An 18,813-nucleotide genomic window follows, 5' to 3' on the forward strand; every position below is an offset into this window, starting at 1 on the left:
GTAAATTAAGAGTGACAAAGGGAGTAGAATCCCCAGAACCTGGAGAAAGCAGTAGAAAGAAGACATCGCTTCTCTTAATGTAATTCACTGAAAAAAAACCCAAAACTCACATTCCAGAACACTGTAGATTATATGTTGGTGGGAGCCACTTCCTTCTGAGGCCCACAAAAATGAAGCTCTCTGCAGTCACTCTCACTGTGCACATTACACTACAGTATGCCCAGAACTGTGTTATTAAGATAGAACAGAATTTTAAGTCATTTCCCTTAACGATTGAAAATAAGGTTTCAACTCTCCACTCAAGAACAAATGTTGTAAAGCCAATGTTAACTATTTGTCTTAAGTTTTATGCCAAAGACTGTATCCCCCAAAGTTTGATGGGCTCATTTTCTTTCAACAGGTTGGTTTTACAAAAAAGAAATGAGAGAATCTGAATGATAATAGTAGCTAACAATTATTAAGCATTTTGGATGGGCTTAGTGTTCTACCAAGGCTTTTATGTGTGTTGTTTCATTCCCATTTTGTAGAAGAAAAGTCTGAGGCATAAAGAAGTAACTTGCCCATGCATAGTAACTACATAGTAAGTGGTGCGGTCAGGAATGAGAAACCTAAGTAATCAGACGAGTTAAGGCTCTTAAATTGGATGGAATTTTCATTTCCTTAGCACCATTAATGTTTTTTGTTAGCACCAAATTTATAGTTCATATCCTTACCCAATCAAGCACTGATATATCAAACTCATAAGTGATATCCTCTCCATTATTTCTTCCATAAGCAGCTTGTTTTGTAATTTCCATTTTACTTCTTAGGCCATGTTGTCAGGAATGAAATTGTATAGTTGAGGAAGCATAAGTGTATTGTTTAAGCTATTGGTGCATCAAATAATTTTTCTTATTAAATAGTTTGCAGTGATCCATGAACTTTTCATTCCAATGTTTTCATGAATAATACATGCACATGCACTTCTTAAATCTGCATCTTGTTTTAGGCAGTTAAAAAGGCCATTTTTCATTCTTTCCTAAAAAATAATTTGTATACCTTAGGAGAGCAAGTTTATTATGGCTTCATAAGACCAAAAGAGATAGTAAAAGACCAAAGAGATAGTAAAAGGACCAAAAGGAAAAAAAAAAGGACATTTTCATTTCTACCTTCTGAGATAGATACTCTTGTAGATACTCAGAAATGCTTTAGAGGCTTAGTTTTCTCAATTCTGTTTCTGAGGTAATAGATAAATCTTTTAAGTATGTGAAGACTAAGAAAATATAGATAAATGCCTTTATTAACTTGAAAAATTAAATAGTTAATCGAATGTTACATTTTTATGTTTCTGTACTCTTGGCATCATTCTTGTTATTTAAAAATTAAAATTAATTAAGACAACTCAATAACATATGACTTTTAAATTTCTAAAATCAGATGTTTTTGTTTCTGTTTCTTACTTTCAGAAGTTGGGATATCTAAAGAGGAAGCCTTAGAAACGCTGCAAATTATAAGAAGAGAATGTCTCACAAATAAAACAAGTTATTCTGGTACAGCTGAGTCAGGCAAGAAGTGCACAGCGCTGGAACTTCTTGAGCAGGAGCATACCCAGAGTTTCATAATTACCTTCTGTTCAGCACTAGATAATATTCTTGGAGGTGGCGTACCCTTAACCAAAACAACAGAAATTTGTGGTGCACCAGGTGTTGGAAAAACACAATTATGGTAAAATAAAATTTTCTCCTCTTACATTTATGTAAGTAACAGAGTATTGTGTTGTGGGCATACAGTTAGGAGACCAAAAAAGGCATGTATGTGCTCTTAATTTTGTGTGTCTGTATGTGTGCATCAAACAAATCAACATTTGCCTTACTTCAGCACCCCATCTTGATAAATTGATACAATTATTTTGATACTCAAAAGTGTTTCTTTTGCAACAGTATAGTGTGGTCAGTGGGGTCAATAAGCAGTCTTCTACTTTATTATAGAATTAATTCCTGAGAATATATTTGAAAGCCAAATGTTTGAAAGTAGATTTTTGTATAATAAAGGGTTCCATTCCCAGAAGCCTAAAAGCCACTAAAGAGTCCTTAATTGTGGTTTTATAGTCACACCCTCCCCCTAATCCATTCATCAATTGATTCACATATGTTTGGAGCCGTGGAGAGTCAACCATCTCTGTTACTTTGCAGAGTATATTTATACCTATAAAATATTTAGTGGTATCTAATGGGTTGTGATTTGGAGTTTGAAAAACACTGCCTTAGGTGATCATGATAATGATTTGGTCATTTCAGTTCTTTCTCTTGACAGTATGCAGTTGGCAGTAGATGTGCAGATACCAGAATGTTTTGGAGGAGTAGAAGGTGAAGCAGTTTTTATTGATACAGAGGGGAGTTTTATGGTTGATAGAGTGGTAGACCTTGCTAATGCCTGCATTCAGCACCTGCAGCTTATAGCAGGAACACATATGGGAGAAGGTAAGTTGGCAAGTGCTCTTTTTTCTGTATAATAAAAGTAATTTTCATTTGTATCCATCTCAAGCAAGAGACCATTTGGAACGTGAAGCTTAATGACCGTGTACTAGTATTAAACTCTCATACTTCTCTTACAAATTGAGAAATGCCACACCTGGGCTGGCCTTTTTGTCCCCTTTGATGGCCCTCACTTTTTACTGCAGGAGCTCTGGGACAAACCTGTATTTCAATGTATGACTTCAAATCATCATGCTCTGGCCTGCCAGGTGTTAGCTAATGTTACTGGACACCTTACTGTAAGTATTAAATGTTGTGTCAATGCATTCAGTGTATATTGACTTTCATACTGGTTTTTCCAAAAACCAAGGGTGGCCTTGAAAAATCATGTCTGGAAATGGTTGGAAAATTAGGCTGATTGACCTTATGTGGCTCTGAGTAGTATGTAATTGACTTCACAACTATCTTAATTGTATTGTTAAAAGTGTTGGGAAGTTTTTCTGCACTTATTATGTGGAAATAAAGTGTTAGATTAAAAAAGTTTTTTTTAAGGTAATTTGTTTTCTAGTTCTTGTCCTTCAGTTACTCATAAAATTAAATGGTTTCTGGTTTGACTGTTTTCTTTTGCTTTTCTTTTGCTTTATTGTATTTTATTTTTTGGATGTGCATTTTTTCTAGAAATGTTAAAAAACATAATGCTTTTCCTAAGATGTTTGTATTCCCTTTAAATGAATATAATCAGCTGAATATTTTTATTTTCATTGTAGTACTAGGTGTCCTTTTTAACCAATGACCAGTATATCTATTGAAAGTCTTGTAAGCTATCCATGTCACAGGTGTAATTTGTAATAGTGTCTTAAGATCTTGTAAATATTGTGGATGTAGCACTGAAATATAGTTTTTAATGAGTGGTGTGTGATTAAGCTGTTTTGTTTTGGTTAAAAATGAACTGGTTAAATGTATATTTGTAATAGGAAATATTTTCTGAAATTTAATTTCTTGGCTTTTCTTTCAGCATTAAAACTTAAGTACATTTTTAAATGCAATGATTTTTAACTTGTTTCTCTCTGAAATATGTCCAGAACCAATCTGGTTATTTTTAAAAAAACAAATCTAAGGAGAGAATTTTATTTTATATAATTGTTTCTACTTAAATACCAAATTATACTGTGGCATTTAAGGGAAGAATATGCTGCTTTTCAACATTTTTCCTTTTAACTTTTAATTTGGAGTCTTATGAAAAAAACAAGAAAGAAGTTCCATTGTGTTACTTCTATTCAATGGAAGCCAATAACTAGAAATATGAAAAGATAGACATTAAAACTCTAGTTGTGTATGTGTCTAAATTTCTAGTCTAGTATGTAAGGAAACAGTGGAAAAGGTGAAAATAAGAGGTCAGGAATTATGAAATGATAGTTTGTGAAATGACAGGTAAAACTATTTTAAAATTGTTTTGTTGTTTATTTCAGAGCACCCAAAAGCTTTGCAGGATTTCACTCTTGAAAATATTCTTTCCCATATTTATTATTTTCGTTGTCGTGACTACACAGAGCTACTGGCACAAGTTTATCTGCTTCCAGACTTCCTTTCAGAACACTCAAAGGTATGGCTCAATGTTTATCAGGTTGAGGAGGCTCTCTTTTATTCCTAATTAGTTGATTGTTTTTATCATGAAAGGTGTTGGGTTTTGTCACATGCTTTTTCGGAATCAACTGAGACGATTATGTGGCTTTTTTCACCCATCATTCTATTAATCTGGTGTGTTTCATTGATTGATTTTCATATTAAACCACCTTTGCATTCCTAGGATAAATCCCGCTTGATCATGATATATAATCCTTTTAATATACTACAAGATTCAGTTTCCTAGTATTTTATTGAGGATTTTTGCATCTGTAATTGGTCTGTGGTTTTCTTTGCTGGTGATGTCTTTGTCTGGCTTTGGTATCAGTGTAATATTGGCTTCATAAAATGAGTTAGGAAGTTCCCTTCTCTACTTTTCAGAATACTTTGAGAAGAATTGGTGTAAATTCTTTAAACATTTTATAGAATTCACTGGTGAAGCCATCTGGTCCTGATTTTTTCTTTGTTGAAAGGCTTTCTCTTGTTATAAATCTATTCAGATTTTCTATGTCTTCAGTCAGTTTTGGTAGTTTGTGTCTTTCAATGAGTTGGTCCATTTCATCTAGGTTATCTGATTTTTTGGCATACAAATGTTCATTATATTCTCTTTGTTTTTTATTTCTATAAGATTAGTAGTAATGTCCTTACTTTCATTCCTGACTGGAGTGATTTGCACCTTCTCTCTTTTTCTTAGTCACTTTAGTTAAAGGCTTGTCAATTTTGTTGATCTTTTCAAAGAATCAACTTTTTTTCTTTTTCTTTTTTTTAAAAATCTCTCTCTTTTTTAAAAAACTAATTAATTAATTCATTTTATTTTTGGCTGCGTTGGGTCCCTCATAGCCACGCGCGGGCTTTCTCTAGTTGTGGCGAGCAGGGGCTACTCTTCGTTGCAGTGCATGGGCTTCTCATTGCGCTGGCTCCTCTTGCTGCGGAGCACGGGCTCTGGGCACGTGGGCTTCAGTAGTTGTGGCATGCAGGCTCAGTAGTTGTGGCGCACAGGCTTAGTTGCTCCACGGCATGTGGGATCTTCCCAGACTAGGGCTTGAACCTGTGTCCCCTGAACTGGCAGTCAGATTCTTAACCACTGCACCACCAGGGAAGTCCCTCAAAGAATCAACTTTTGATTTCAGTGATTTTTCCAATTGTTTGTCTCTTGTCTATTTTGATTATTTCCACTTTAATTTTCATTACTTTCTTCTACTTTATTTGGGATTAGTTTGCTCTTCTTTTTCTGGTTCTTTTAAGTAGAATTTTAGGATATTGGTTTGAGATCTTTATTTCTTTTTTAAAAAACATTTATTTATTTATTTGCTGCACCATGTGGCTTATGGAATCTTAGTTCCCCAACCAGGGATTGAATCCAGGCCCTTGGCAATGAGAGTGTGCAGTCCTAACTGCTGGACTGCCAGGAAATTCCCTTTTTTTTTAAATATAGTTGTTTAGAGCTGTACATTTTCCTCTGAGCACTGCTTTTACTGTATCCCATAAATTTTGGTATATTATTTTTTAATATTCATTTATCTTTAAGTACATTCTAATTTCCATTTTGAGTTCTTTGACTCTTTGTTTATTTAAGAGTGTGTTGGGCTTCCCTGATGGCGCAGTTGTTGAGAGTCCGCCTGCCGATGCAGGGGACATGGGTTCGTGCCCCGGTCCGGGAAGATCCCACATGCCGCGGAGCAGCTGGGCCCATGAGCCATGGCTTCTGAGCCTGCGCGTCCAGAGCCTGTGCTCCGCAACGGGAGAGGCCACAACAGTAAGAGGCCCGCGTACCGCAAAAAAAAAAAAAAAAAAAGAGTGTGTTGTTTGATTTCCACATACTTGTGAATTTTTCAAATGTCCTTTTGTTGGTTTCTAATTTTATTCCATTCTGGTCAGAGAAGATACCAATGATTCCATCTTTATAAATTTGAGACTTATTTTGTGACCTAACATCTGGTCTATGCAGGAGGACGTTCCATGTGCACTTGAGAAGAATGTGTAGTCTGCTGTTGAGTGGAGTGTTGTATGTATAGATCTGCTAATTCTAGTTGATTTATAGTGTTGTTAAGTCTTTTCTTTCCTTGTTTATCTTTTGTCCAGTTATATCCATCATTGAATATGAGCTGTTTGAAATTGCCAGTTATTACTGTAGAACTGTCTTGTTTCTTTCTTTGATTTAAAAAAAAATTTATTTTTAAAAATTATTAATTAATTAATTTTTGGCTGCATTGGGTCTCCTTTGCTGCACGCGGGCCTTCTCTAGTTGCAGCAAGTGGGGGCTACTCTTCATTGAGGTGCGTGGGCTTCTTATTGCGGTGGCTTCTCTTGTTGAGGAGCACAGGCTCTAGGCACGTGGGCTTCAGTAGTTTTTGCTCGCGGGCTCTAGAGCTCAGGCTCAGTAGATGTGATGCACAGGCTTAGTTGCTCCAAGGCATGTGGGATCTTCCCTGACCAGAGCTCGAACCCATGTCTCCAGCATTGGCAGGTGGATTCTTAACCACTATGCCACCAGGGAAGTCCTCTTTCTTTAATTTTATCAGTTTTTGCTTTATATATTTTAGGGCTTTGTTGTTAGGTCTCTATATATTTATAATTGTTATATCTTCTTTTTGTTTTTTTTGGCTTTCGGGATCTTAGTTCCCTGACCAGGAATTGAACCCAGGCCATGGCAGTGAAAACACCAAGTCCTAACCACCGCACCGCCAGGGAATTCCCTATGATTGTTACATCTTCTTAATGGACTGACCCTTTTGTTATTATACAGTGTCCTTCTTTGTCTCTTGTAACAGTATTTGTCTTAAAGTCTCTTTTGTCTGGCCACTCCAGCTCTCTTTGGTTACTGTTTGCAGGGAATATCTTTTTCCATCCTTTCACACCTAACTTATATGTATCTTTGGACTTAAAGTGAGTTTCTTGTAGAAAGCCTACAGTTGGGTTATTTTTTAAATCCATTCTGCCAATCTCTGCCTTTTAATTGGAGAGTTTAATTCATTTACGTTTAACATGCTTGCTCATAGGGAGGTACTTCTGCCATTCTGCTGTTTTTTTTTTTTCTATATGTCTTATACCTTATTTCTCAATTTCTCCATTACTGCCTTCTTTTTTTTATTAGACAGTTATTTTCTAGTATACGATTTTGATTCCCTTGTTTCTTTTACTATATATTTTTTAGTTATTAGTTGCAAAATTGCTGGATCATATGGTAATTCTATGTTTAACTTTTTGAGGCCTTGCAAAACTGTTTTTCACAGTTGCTGAACCATTTTACATTCCCACCACCAATGCAGTGGTAAATGGGATTGTTTCCTTAATTTCTCTTTCTGATCTTTTGTTGTTAGTGTATAGAAATGCAACAGATTTCTGTTTATTAATTTTGTATCCTGCAACTTTACCAAATTCATTGATGAGCTCTAGTTACCATTTATTTCTGGTTATAAATTATTTTCTGGGGAATTCCCTGGTGGTCCAGTAGTTAGGGCTCTGTGCTTTCACTGCCAAGGGCCTGAGTTTGATCCCTGGTCAGGGAACTAAAACCCCACAAGCCATGCGGTGTGGCTATAAATAAATAAATAAATTTCTGTATTTTCCTCAAAATATGGACCATAAGGTTGACTATTACAGAATTTTCTTGCATTTTGTTTACATCAGGATTTTTCCCTAAGAGGTTTTCATCGATTTGAACTTTGCTAAACTTATTTATCCATATCTGACCTATGCCATTATTTGGCAAAATTAAGCTACCAATAAGCACTTGATGGCTGTCCAATTCAGCAAAGAAGTTGCTCCCCTCACTGAGGAACAGGTACTGTTTTAACATAAATGCTGGTTGATATTTTTGCTTACATTAACAAGCATGATGAAAGTGAAACAACAGAGGTGTATTTTTTTGCTGAATTGATTAGCTTCCTGTGTTACTGTTGTTGAGGAATTTGATGAATTTTTACCATTTCTGTTTTTCCTTTTTTTCTTCCCCAACCTCCTAATTTATCTCTCTCCTCCCACCTTTCCCCTTTGGTAGCCATAAGTTTGTTTTCTAAGTCTGTGAGTCTGTTTCTGTTTTGTAAATACGTTTGTATCATTTTTTAGATTTCACATATAAGTGATACCATATGATATTTGTCTGTCTGGCTTACTTAGTATGGTAATCTTTAGGTCTATTCATGTTGCTGCAAATGGCATTATTTGATTCTTTTTTATGGCTGAGTAATATTCCATTGTATATATGTACCACATCTTCTTTATCCATTCATCTGTTGATGGATATTTAGGTCGCTTCCATGTCTTGGTTATTGTAAATACTGCTCCAATGAACATTTGGTGCATGTAAATATCTTTTCGAATTTTGGTTTTCTCCAGATTTATGCCCAGGAGTGCAATTGCTGGATCATATGGTAGCTCTATTTTTAGTTTTTTGAGGAACCTCCATATTGTTCTCCATAGTGCCTGTAACAATTTACATTCCCACCAACAGTGTAGGAGCGTTCCCTTTTCTCCACACCCTCTCCAGCATTTATTGTTTGTAGATTTTTTCATGATGGCCATTCTGACTGGTGTGAGGTGATACCTCACTGTAGTTTTGATTTGCATTTTTCCAATAATTAGCTATGTTGAGCATCTTTTCATGTGTTTGTTGGCCATCTGTATGTCTTCTTTGGAGAAATGTCTGTTTAGGTCTTCTGCCCATTTTTTGATTGGGTTGTTTGTTTTTTTGATACTGAGCTGCTTGTAAATTGTGGAGATTAATCTCTTGTCTGTTGCTTCATTTGCAAATATTTTCTCCCATACTGAGGGTTGTCTTTTTATCTTGTTTATGGTTTACTTTGCTGTGCAAAAGCTTTCAAGTTTCATTAGGTCCCATTTGTTTATTTTTGTTTTTATTTTCGTTACACTAGGAGGTGGATCAAAGGAGATCTTGCTGTGATTTATGTCATAGAGTGTTCTGCCTATGTTTTCCTCTAAGAGTTTGATAGTGTCTGGCGTTACCTTTAGGTCTTTAATCCATTTTGAGTTTATTTTTGTGTATGGTGTTCATTCTTTTTCATTTAGCTGTCCAGTTTTCCCAGCACCACTTACTGAGGATTTTTCCCTAAGAGGTAAAAAGACCAGAAATCTAGACGACTGGTTGTGACAGGAAGTACGTTCTTAAGTGCTTCTCACAATTTTTATGTTCTTATATTCTTTCTTTATGGGGTCTTTTTTTTTTTTTTTTTTTTTGTGGTACGTGGGCCTCTCACTGTGTTGTCCTCTCCCATTGCGGAGCACAGGCTCTGGATGCGCAGGCTCAGCGGCTATGGCTCACGGGCCCAGCCACTCCGCGGCATGTGGGATCCTCCCGGACCGGGGCACGAACCCATGTCCCCTGCATCAGCAGACGGACCTTCAACCACTGCGCCACCAGGGAAGCCCTATGGGGTCTTTATTGAGCCTTATTTTGTGAAAATGGAAAATATGGTTATTTTGCTGACATTACAGAATTTTGATACATCCTCAGTTTTTTCATTTTTCTACACTGAACAATTTATCTGTGATATGGGAAAGACCTCATATCTCTAATAAACCACTCAGTGTCAGTGAATAGTAAGAAAAGAAGGAATATCAAATGGAGTCATCCCATGGTCCATTTACCCAAAATTTCTTCTTTGTTAGTTGCACAAAGGAAAGAACTGCTGGCAGAAGGGAATTACACTACACAAAATGATTTTGAAACATAAAGAGTTTAAAACTCTCTTGGAGTCCTAATTTTTATTTTAAAAAATTCACTTTGGAGGGAATTCCCTTCCAGTGGTTAGGACTCTGCACTTCCACTGCAGTGGGCATGAGTTTGATCCCTGGTCGAGGGGAGCTAAGTTTCCTACAAGCCACAGGGCACGACCAAAATAAAAATTCACGCTGGTAACTTTTTTTCTTTAAGATTTTTTTTCTTGATGTGGACCATTTTTATTTTATTTTATTTTATTTATTTATTTAAATGGTTCTTTTCTCATTTTTTAAAAGATTTTTATTATTTATGGCTGCGTTGAGTCTTCATTGCTGCATGCGGGCTTTCTCTCGTTGCAGTGAGTGGGGGCTACTGTTCGTTGTGGTGTGTGGGCTTCTTGTTGCGGTGGCTTCTACAGCACAGGCTGTAGATGTGCAGGCTTCAGTAGTTGTGGCAGGTGGGCTCAGTAGTTGTGGCTCTGGGTCTCTAGAGCACAGACTCAGTAGTTGTGGCACACGGGCTTAGTTGCTCCGCGGCATGTGGGATATTCCCGGACCAGGGCTCGAACCCGTGTCCCCTGCATTGGCAGGCGGATTTTTAACCACTGCACCACCAGGGAAGTCCCTGATATGTACCACTTTTAAAGTCTTTATTGAATTTGTTTCATCATTGATTCTGTTTTATATTTTGGTTTTTTGGCCGCGAGGCATGTGGGATCTTAGCTTCCCGACCAGGGATCAAACCTGCACCCCCTGCATTGAAAGGTGAAGTCTTAACTACTGGACTGCAAGGGAAGTCCCATGTTGGTGACTTTTTAATTTCAGCTTTTATGAGTTGAATGACAGTGCTTGATTTTTGGTTTTTGTTTGTTTGACAATGCTTGTTTTATTCTACCCACTCAAACTCTGTACTTCATCGACTTTCTGTTATTCGGTATAATCTGCCTTTTGAGAGACCAAGGAAACTCACCAGAGCATATTCAGGAGCTTGCTCCCTAAGCTTGGAGAAAAGCCATGAGTGTGACAGTTACCACTTAACAGAAGTCCAGATCTTTGTATTTCAGCCACTTTCAGTCAAATCTGTACTGTAGAGAGGAAAACAGCCTATTTCTATTCTTGCATTATAGGTTAGGCCGTATAGCTCCTCTGGTTTGAGCAGAGAGGTCCTTGGATGCCCTAGGTATTTGGGACTCGTTGCAAATACCCTAGGACCAAAACTTGCAATTATATAGTGTTTTCCCGTGGAGTATTTTTCTTCTTTTGATTTGAGTTAATGATCATTCCTAGTTATTGGATTCATTTTCCAAAAGTAGAAGCATATTTCCTCATTTTTTTGTGTAGTTCACAATGCAGTGGATACAGACAGAACACTTTAAAAAAATTTATTGAAGTATTGGTGATTTATAGTGTCTTGTTAATTTCTGCGGTACAGCAAAGTGATGCTTCCCTCCTTCACCCCCCTCCCCCTTGGCAACCACAAGTCTGTTCTTACAGACACAGCACATTTTTAAGGTCAATCTGATTATGACATTTTTTTCCCATCGCTTTATTAAAAGTCTAGACAACCAGCAAAACAAATCAAGTCCTGATCTGTAACTGATTTGCTTGCTGATTTCCATGTAGTAAGTACTGCTATCGGGCTTCCCTGGTGGCGCAGTGGTTGAGAGTCCGCCTGCCGATGCAGGGGACACGGGTTAGTGCCCCGGTCCGGGAAGATCCCACATGCCACGGAGCGGCTGCGCCCGTGAGCCATGGCTGCTGAGCCTGCGCGTCCGGAGCCTGTTGCTCCGCAACGGGAGAGGCCACAACGGTGAGAGGCCCGTGTACTGAAAAAAAAAAAAAAAAAAAATCAAGCTTTTGAAAAAGGGTTTATAATTTAATATTTGAGCGTTTGGTTTTTTTTTTCAACATAAAAAGAACCCTGAAGGTAAAATTGACATTTAGTTGAGAAATTGGTTTTGCTAAGATTTCAAGTGCTTTTCATCAGTACACCTCTGTAAAGACTGGGTGTAGTGGCAAATTGCAAGAAAATTGTAATTGCCCCTTTTTCTTTTGTTGAATTACTTTTTTAAGATGATAAATTATCAAACCAGAGTACATTTTAACTTTTGGTGACTAGTGCAGAAAGCATTGAACAGATGTATACCTGACCAAAATGAAGCCTTTGGAGAGAGTTGGAAATAGAACGCTGGATTTTAAGGTTTTTTGTTTTTTGTTTTCCTGTGATGGACTCTGCTTTTTGGTTGCCATTTATTATTTTATTTTAAATACCAAACCTAATATCATTATCTCTTCTTTATTTAGGTTCGATTAGTGATAGTGGATGGTATTGCTTTTCCTTTTCGTCATGACCTAGATGACCTGTCCCTTCGTACTCGGTTACTAAATGGCCTAGCGCAGCAAATGATCAGCCTTGCAAATAACCACAGATTAGCTGTAAGTATTACTACTAAAGGGAGTTTTATTATAAAGTCAAGATTATATAAAATGTTAAAGTCTAGGGAATTCCCTGGCAGTCTAGTGGTTAGGATTTCATGCTTCCACTGTAGGGGGCACAGTGGTCCCCTGGTCAGGGAACTAAGATCCCGCATGCCACACAGCATGACCAAACCTAAATAAATAAATAAAAGTAAAAAAATAAAATGTTACAGTCTAGAAATAGCAAAAATAGAATTTGCTTGACTAAAAGCAAATAATATAGATATACAGTTCTGAATGTAGTTTTGTTTTGGTTTGGTTTCTATAAAAAATATTAAATCCAGTCATAAGTGTTGTATATCAGTTTTCCTGGCAAATAAAAAGCATAATCAAGATGCCATATTATAAAAATGGACTTTGATAAAGAAATGCCATCTTTGCTAATTGCATTGTTTTCTTTGTAACATACTTGACGTTTTTCAGGTAAGCTCTTCCAACATCCCTATTTTTCTTTTACTCTTGAGTCTTTGATTATTACATAGTGTATAATCACAGACTCGGATAGAAAAATTACATAGTGTAAACAACCTAGATGTTTAGAGGTGGAGCTAACACTTCTAGATTTGTAGTGTGAGGAGAGACATAAGGATAAGTTCAGAAGTAAAGAGATAAAAGGAGTGAGGTAGGGGATTCCCTGGTGGTCCAGTGGTTAGGACTCTGCACTTCCACTGCAGTGGGTGCGAATTCGATCCCTGGTCGGGGAACTGAGATCCTGCGTGCTGTGTGTTTGTGGCCAAAAAAAACCCAAAACAAAAACAAACAAAAAAAAGGAGTGAGGTAAAAACTTTTTTTTATTGCCTGTTTTCACTTCTCTCTTTGCAACCTCATCCTACCACTGACACAAATATACACACTTGTCTGAGAGGGAGATGGGAGAAGATCAAACTGCTTACCTTGATTTTCTTGTCTTCACCACCAATTAGAGTCCTTTGCACAAGGCTGTAATACATCATATGTAAATAACTCCTCAATAAAATAATTTCAAAACATACATTTTTTCTTTTGAGTTTTTAGATTTTTTTTGCCATATGCTGAAAACATAGTGTCCTGTCTTTGAATTATTTCTTGGCATTAATTTGTAATTTAGCATTCTGTTAATATCAGTGAAGAGTCCCCAGTAGGGGGCACTCAAAGCTAATGGGTTGCATAGTTCCTTAGGTTTTTGTTTTTTAACAGAAATAGCTTCATCTTTTCTGATTAAAAAAGTAATCTAGGGAGTTCCCTGGTGGTCTAGTGGTTAGGATTCCAGGCTTTCACTGCCATGGCCTGGGTTCAGTCCCTGATTGGGGAACTGATATCCTGCAAGCTGTGCTGCACGGCTCAGCCAAAAAAAAAAAAAGTAATCTAAATAACAACATGGAATACTATGCAGTGTTTAAGAAGAGTAATGTAAATATACATGCACTAACATGGAAGAAAATATATCCAGATATATGAGTAAGTGAAAAAATTCAACTTACATAATAATATATTTAGTGTGATCCCAATTTTTTTTTTTTTTTTTTTGCGGTATGCGGGCCTCTCACTGTTGTGGCCTCTCCCGTTGTGGAGCACAGGCTCCTGACGCGCAGGCTCAGCGGCCAGGGCTCACGGGCCTAGCCGCTCCACGGCATGTGGGATCTTCCCGGACCGGGGCACAAACCCGTGTCCCCTGCATCGGCAGGCAGACTCTCAACCACTGCGCCACCAGGGAAGCCCTGTGATCCCAATTTTTGAAGAAAACAGAAGTTATATATGTGCATTTATATTTATACATATGAAAAAAAGATCTGAAAGGACCAAAACATTTACAGTAGCTACTTCTAGAGGTAGGACTTTGTGGGTTGAGTGTATACTTTCTCGTCTTAGTTTATAAATTCTTCTTTGTTTGATTTTTAATTTCCCAGTTAGCATCTATAGAAGCATGTATGACCTTTGCTAATAAGTACATTTTACAATTTTAAGTTATATTTGCTTGCTGTAAAAAAAGTTTTAAGCAATCGAAAGTGTAGAAAGTAAGCAATTATATTATCTATTACCCAGAGATGATTATTGTTGAGTTTGTTGTATATATTTTTCCAAACTTATTCTGTGTAAACATATACATATTTTTAAGTGAAATCATATTAAAATCAATCAAGCAAACAGTTGTTTTTTACTTAATATACTATGAACCTCTTCCCATACATACTACTTTATAAATGTACCTTACCTTAACATCTATATAGTATTCTACTGTATGGTTGTGGCATAGTTTTTTAACCACCTCTCTCTCTATTGATTGTCTTTAAAGTTGGCTCCAGTGTTTCACCATGTAAAACACCATGTAAAACACTGGAGTCAACAACTTTATATATGCTTCTTTGTCCGTGTGTCCAGTCATTTCTGAAAGTATTAAGCCAGTGAGATATCCCTATTTTTAAACCTTTTGTAATATATTATCAAATTGCCCTCAGAAAGCATATCCCAAAGTATATTCTCTACAACAATGAATGGGAATCCTTTCTTTTTCTTTTTTTTTTTCAGTTCAGTGGGGAAAAGATAGAATTTTATTTATTTTGTTGATTTGAATAATATAAAGAACTCCCATGTAACCTTTCCCAAGGTTTGCTTTTTCATTCTTTTTCTCTCTCCCCACTCTCTTTCTATACATACACAAACACACACACAGAGTTTATGTATATATTTTTCTGAACACTTTGAAAAGAGTTGCATATATCATATCCTTTTATCTGATAATATTCAGTGTGTATTTCCTAAGAACAAGAAATATTCTCATATGTGTCCACAGTATAGTTATCAAATGTAGGAAATTTAATATTGATACAGCACTTTAGTATATAATCCATATTCCTGTTCTGTCAATTATCCCAATGATGTCCTTTACAGCAAATTTTTCCCATTCTTTTTGCCAACTGGAATCGCATATTGCCTTTAGATGTTGTATCTCTTTAGTTGCCTTTCTTTGTTTTTGTGACATTGCTGTATTGAAGAATAGAAGCCAGTGATTTTAGAGATTATCTCTTTAATTTTGGGTTTCTGTGGGGACTTCCCTGGCCGTCCAGTGGTTAAGACTCCGTGCTCCCAATGCAGGGGCACGGGTTCAATCCCTGGTTGGGGAACTAAGATCCCACATGCCACATGGCTTGGCAAAAAAAAAAAAGTTACAATTTTGGGTTTCTGTGATGTTTCCTCTTGATTAGATTCCAATTATACTTTTTTTCTAAAATAGAAGGTAGACTTTTTTTTGACATATTTTGATTTACAATATTATGTTAATTTCATGTGTATAACATGCATGAGAATTCTTGTTTTCCCACTTCTTTACCAACTTTGAGTCTTTTAAGTCTTTGCAGACTGATACGGAGAGAGTCCTTCTAGAGGTGCATTTATTTGATTATTATCAGAAAAATTAACAGCTCTATTAGATATAATTAACATAGCATAAAATTAACCCTTTTAAATCATAGTTCAGTGCTTTTTAGTATATTTTCAGAGTTGTGCAACCATCACAGCTATCTAATTTTAGAACATTTTCGTCACCCCCAAAAAGAACTCCCTTACCCATTAACCATCATTCCCCATTGCACCCTCCCTTCAGCCACTAACAACCACTAGTCTGCTTTCTGTCTCTATGGATTTGTCTTTTTGGATATTTTATATAAATAGAATCATACAATATGTGGTCTTTTATGTCTGGCTTCTTTTTTTTTTTTTTTTTTTTTTTTTGCTGTATGAGGGCCTCTCACTGTCGTGGTCTCTCTCGTTGCAGAGCACAGGCTCCGGACGCGCAGGCTCAGCGGCCATGGCCCGTGGTCCCAGCTGCTCCGTGGCATGTGGGATCTTCCCAGACCGGGGCATGAACCCGTGTCCCCTGCATCGGCAGGCAGACTCTCAACCACTGCGCCACCAGGGAAGCCCACAGAAGTATTTTTAAAGCAGTGAAGTTTATAATTTTAAAGTGATTATTACTGCACTATTTTTTTTTAATTAATTAATTAATTTATTTTTGGCTGCGTTGGGTCTTCCTTGCTGCGCGCGGACTTTCTCTAGTTGCGTTGCTGTGCGTGGACTTCTCATTGCGGTGGCTTCTCCCGTTGTGGAGCACCAGCTCTAGGCGTGCAGGCTCAGTAGTTGTGGCGCTCGGGGCTAGTTGCTCCGTGGTATGTGGCATCTCCCAGACCAGGGCTCGAACCCTTGTTCCCTGCATTGGCATGCAGATTCTTAACCACTGCGCCACCAGGGAAGTCCCCACTTCACTATTTTAAGACCCATTCTTTTTTAATTTTTTTGGCCGTGCTGCGCAGCTTGCAGGATCTCAATTCCCTGACCAGGGATTGAACCCCAGGCCATGGCAGTGAAAGCCCATAATCCTATCCACTAGTCCACTAGGGAACTCCCAAGACTCATTCTTTAGGAGCTTGGAGTAATCACACAGTAATTTTCATTTATGTCATGGTAAACCCAACATTTTTGCAGAAATACTGTTAATTATAAGTATATGCTAACAATGCAAATTCTTATTTTGGGATGTTGAAAAACTGGTAAGCCAGTATGTCTATTTACAATTTCCTCAAGATGTGTAATGGATAATGTGTAAGATGTGTAATATTCTCTAAGCCAATGCTGTCTGGTAGAGCTTTCTACAAAGAAGAAAATGCTCAGGACTTCCTTGGTGACACAGTAGTTTAGAATCCATCTGCCAATGCAGTGTACACGGGTTTGATCCCTGGCCTGAGAAGATCCCACATGTCATGGAGCAACTAAGCCTGTGCGCCACAACTACTGAGCCTGTGCTCTAGAGCCCACAAGCCACAACTACTGAGCCCACGTGCCGCAACTACTGAAGCCTGCGCGCCTAGAGCCTGTGCTCTGCAACAGGAGAAACCACCGCAATGAGAAGCCCACCTACCGCAATGAGGAGTAGCCCCCACTCGCTGCAACTAGAGAAAGCCTGAGCACAGCAACAAAGACCCAATGCAGCCAAAAAAAGAAAAAAAGATGAAAATGCTCAGTCTGATATAGTAGTTCCATGGGTGTTGAGCACTTGAAATGTGGCTAATGCTGCAGAGGAAGTGAATTTCTAGTTTTAATTAATTTAGTTTTAAAAAGCTGTATGTGGCCCATGGCTGCAGAATTGAATAGTGCACCTTTAACCAAAAAGTGTTGGTGTGAGTAAATATCCCAGTTGCTAAAGATTAAACACTTGATAGTGTGTAAAGAGTATTGTTCAACATGTTGTGGATGCCAGTAAGACATATATTTCAGTGAATTACCAATTTAAATTCCTGCTTAGCTTGTTCTGAGATACCTGGAATAAGGTAACACATGGGAAAACCACTATGGCACTTAAGGGGAGAGGAACTAAGAGGAAGTGCTGTCATCCAGTTTGTGCTTGACTGAGATCTAGATGGATCACAGATTTCTCCTTCGTAGATAAACAGAAACTTTAGGGTGTTGACCACTGTGGTGGGTACAGCCAAACAGCCTTTTCTTTTCAGTTTTCTTAAGAAATAGATGACTTTTTTAGAGTAGGTATCTTTTCTTATTGCTTTTCTTAGAAGTTCTTTATCAGTTTCAGCTTGAACTAGTATCTGTCTTATTTCTGGAGGGAAGATCTGTATTGGAACAATGTTTAAAATAACCATTTCTGGAGAATTTTAGATGAGAAGGTACCAGATAATCTGACTTTTACTATATTAAGGTAGCCTTAAACACTTTCTTTATCTCTACTCTAAAATTACTATCTTTCGGTACTTCCCTGGAGGTCCAGTGGTTAAGACTCCGTGCTTCCACTGCAGGGGGCACGGATTCGATCCCTGGTTGAGGAACTAAGATCCCTCATGCCATGCGGTGCAGCCAAAGAATAAGTATATAAAATAAAATTACTATCTTTCTAAACATGGAATCTTTTCTATAGGCCACTATTTAATCCAAAAGAATTAGCAATATTTTTAGCCTGGAGGGCATCTGTGAGTAAGGCAACAACTATATCTCTATTACCAGCAGACTAGCATAGTCATAATTTTTGGGTCAGTTGATCTGTTACTGGGTTTTATCTTTTCCCAGTTCTTCTACTTATACTGTGCTCTCTTTATGATTTTAGATCTCTTCTCATAATTCTTTGCCTCAGTTTTTTTCTGTAAAATCATAAATGGTAATACTATCTCTCCCCTAAAAGTATAAACATTGAGTTATTTATTAAGGATTTTATATTCCTTTGAGTAAATATATTCTAGAGAGGCAACAGTGGTAAAGAACACAGACTCCCATGTTTCCTGTGCTCCTAGTTATGAAGTTTTTACACATGGTCTCTTTAGACCTTTATGTATTATCTACTATATTTTTTTTCTTCCATTATCACAATAAGAACTTCTTTGTTCTAGTCTGTTAAAAAATGTTTTATATTCAGTAGAATCATGTATTCAGATAATTTTACTCATTTTTATGGGTAATATCTAAAAAATATATGAGAAAAGTTTTCATTACCTACATATATCTTCCTTTAAATTAGATTATATTCAGAATACTAAAATCACGTGACTATTTACTTGCTAAATTTGGGAGGAGACTCACCTAATTTTCTCACGTTTTGTTTTTG

General features: G+C 37.1%; 1 protein-coding gene across 20 annotated transcripts in view; it reads left to right on the forward strand.

Annotated features, from left to right (window-relative positions):
* RAD51C (RAD51 paralog C) overlaps window positions 1-18,813 on the forward strand; it is a 31,723-nt gene that overhangs the window by 623 nt on the left and 12,287 nt on the right. For 14 of the 20 annotated variants that reach the window (XM_089900921.1, XM_089900931.1, XM_089900923.1 and 11 more), the window contains exons 2-5: window positions 1,446-1,704; window positions 2,293-2,459; window positions 3,923-4,056; window positions 12,060-12,191. In XM_089900921.1, the coding sequence (XP_089757047.1) occupies window positions 1,446-1,704; window positions 2,293-2,459; window positions 3,923-4,056; window positions 12,060-12,191 (692 nt within the window). Of the gene's footprint in view, window positions 1-1,445; window positions 1,736-2,292; window positions 2,460-3,922; window positions 4,057-12,059; window positions 12,192-15,984; window positions 18,807-18,813 lie in introns of those variants that run through there. The other 6 variants (XM_089900930.1, XM_089900934.1, XM_089900937.1 and 3 more) reach the window with 4 other exon arrangements.

Source organism: Delphinapterus leucas, chromosome 19 (assembly GCF_059928025.1).
Source record: "Delphinapterus leucas isolate spDelLeu-1000000601 "Yukka" chromosome 19, BTC_Dleu_Yukka2, whole genome shotgun sequence".
NCBI classification, from domain to species: Eukaryota; Metazoa; Chordata; class Mammalia; order Artiodactyla; family Monodontidae; genus Delphinapterus; species Delphinapterus leucas.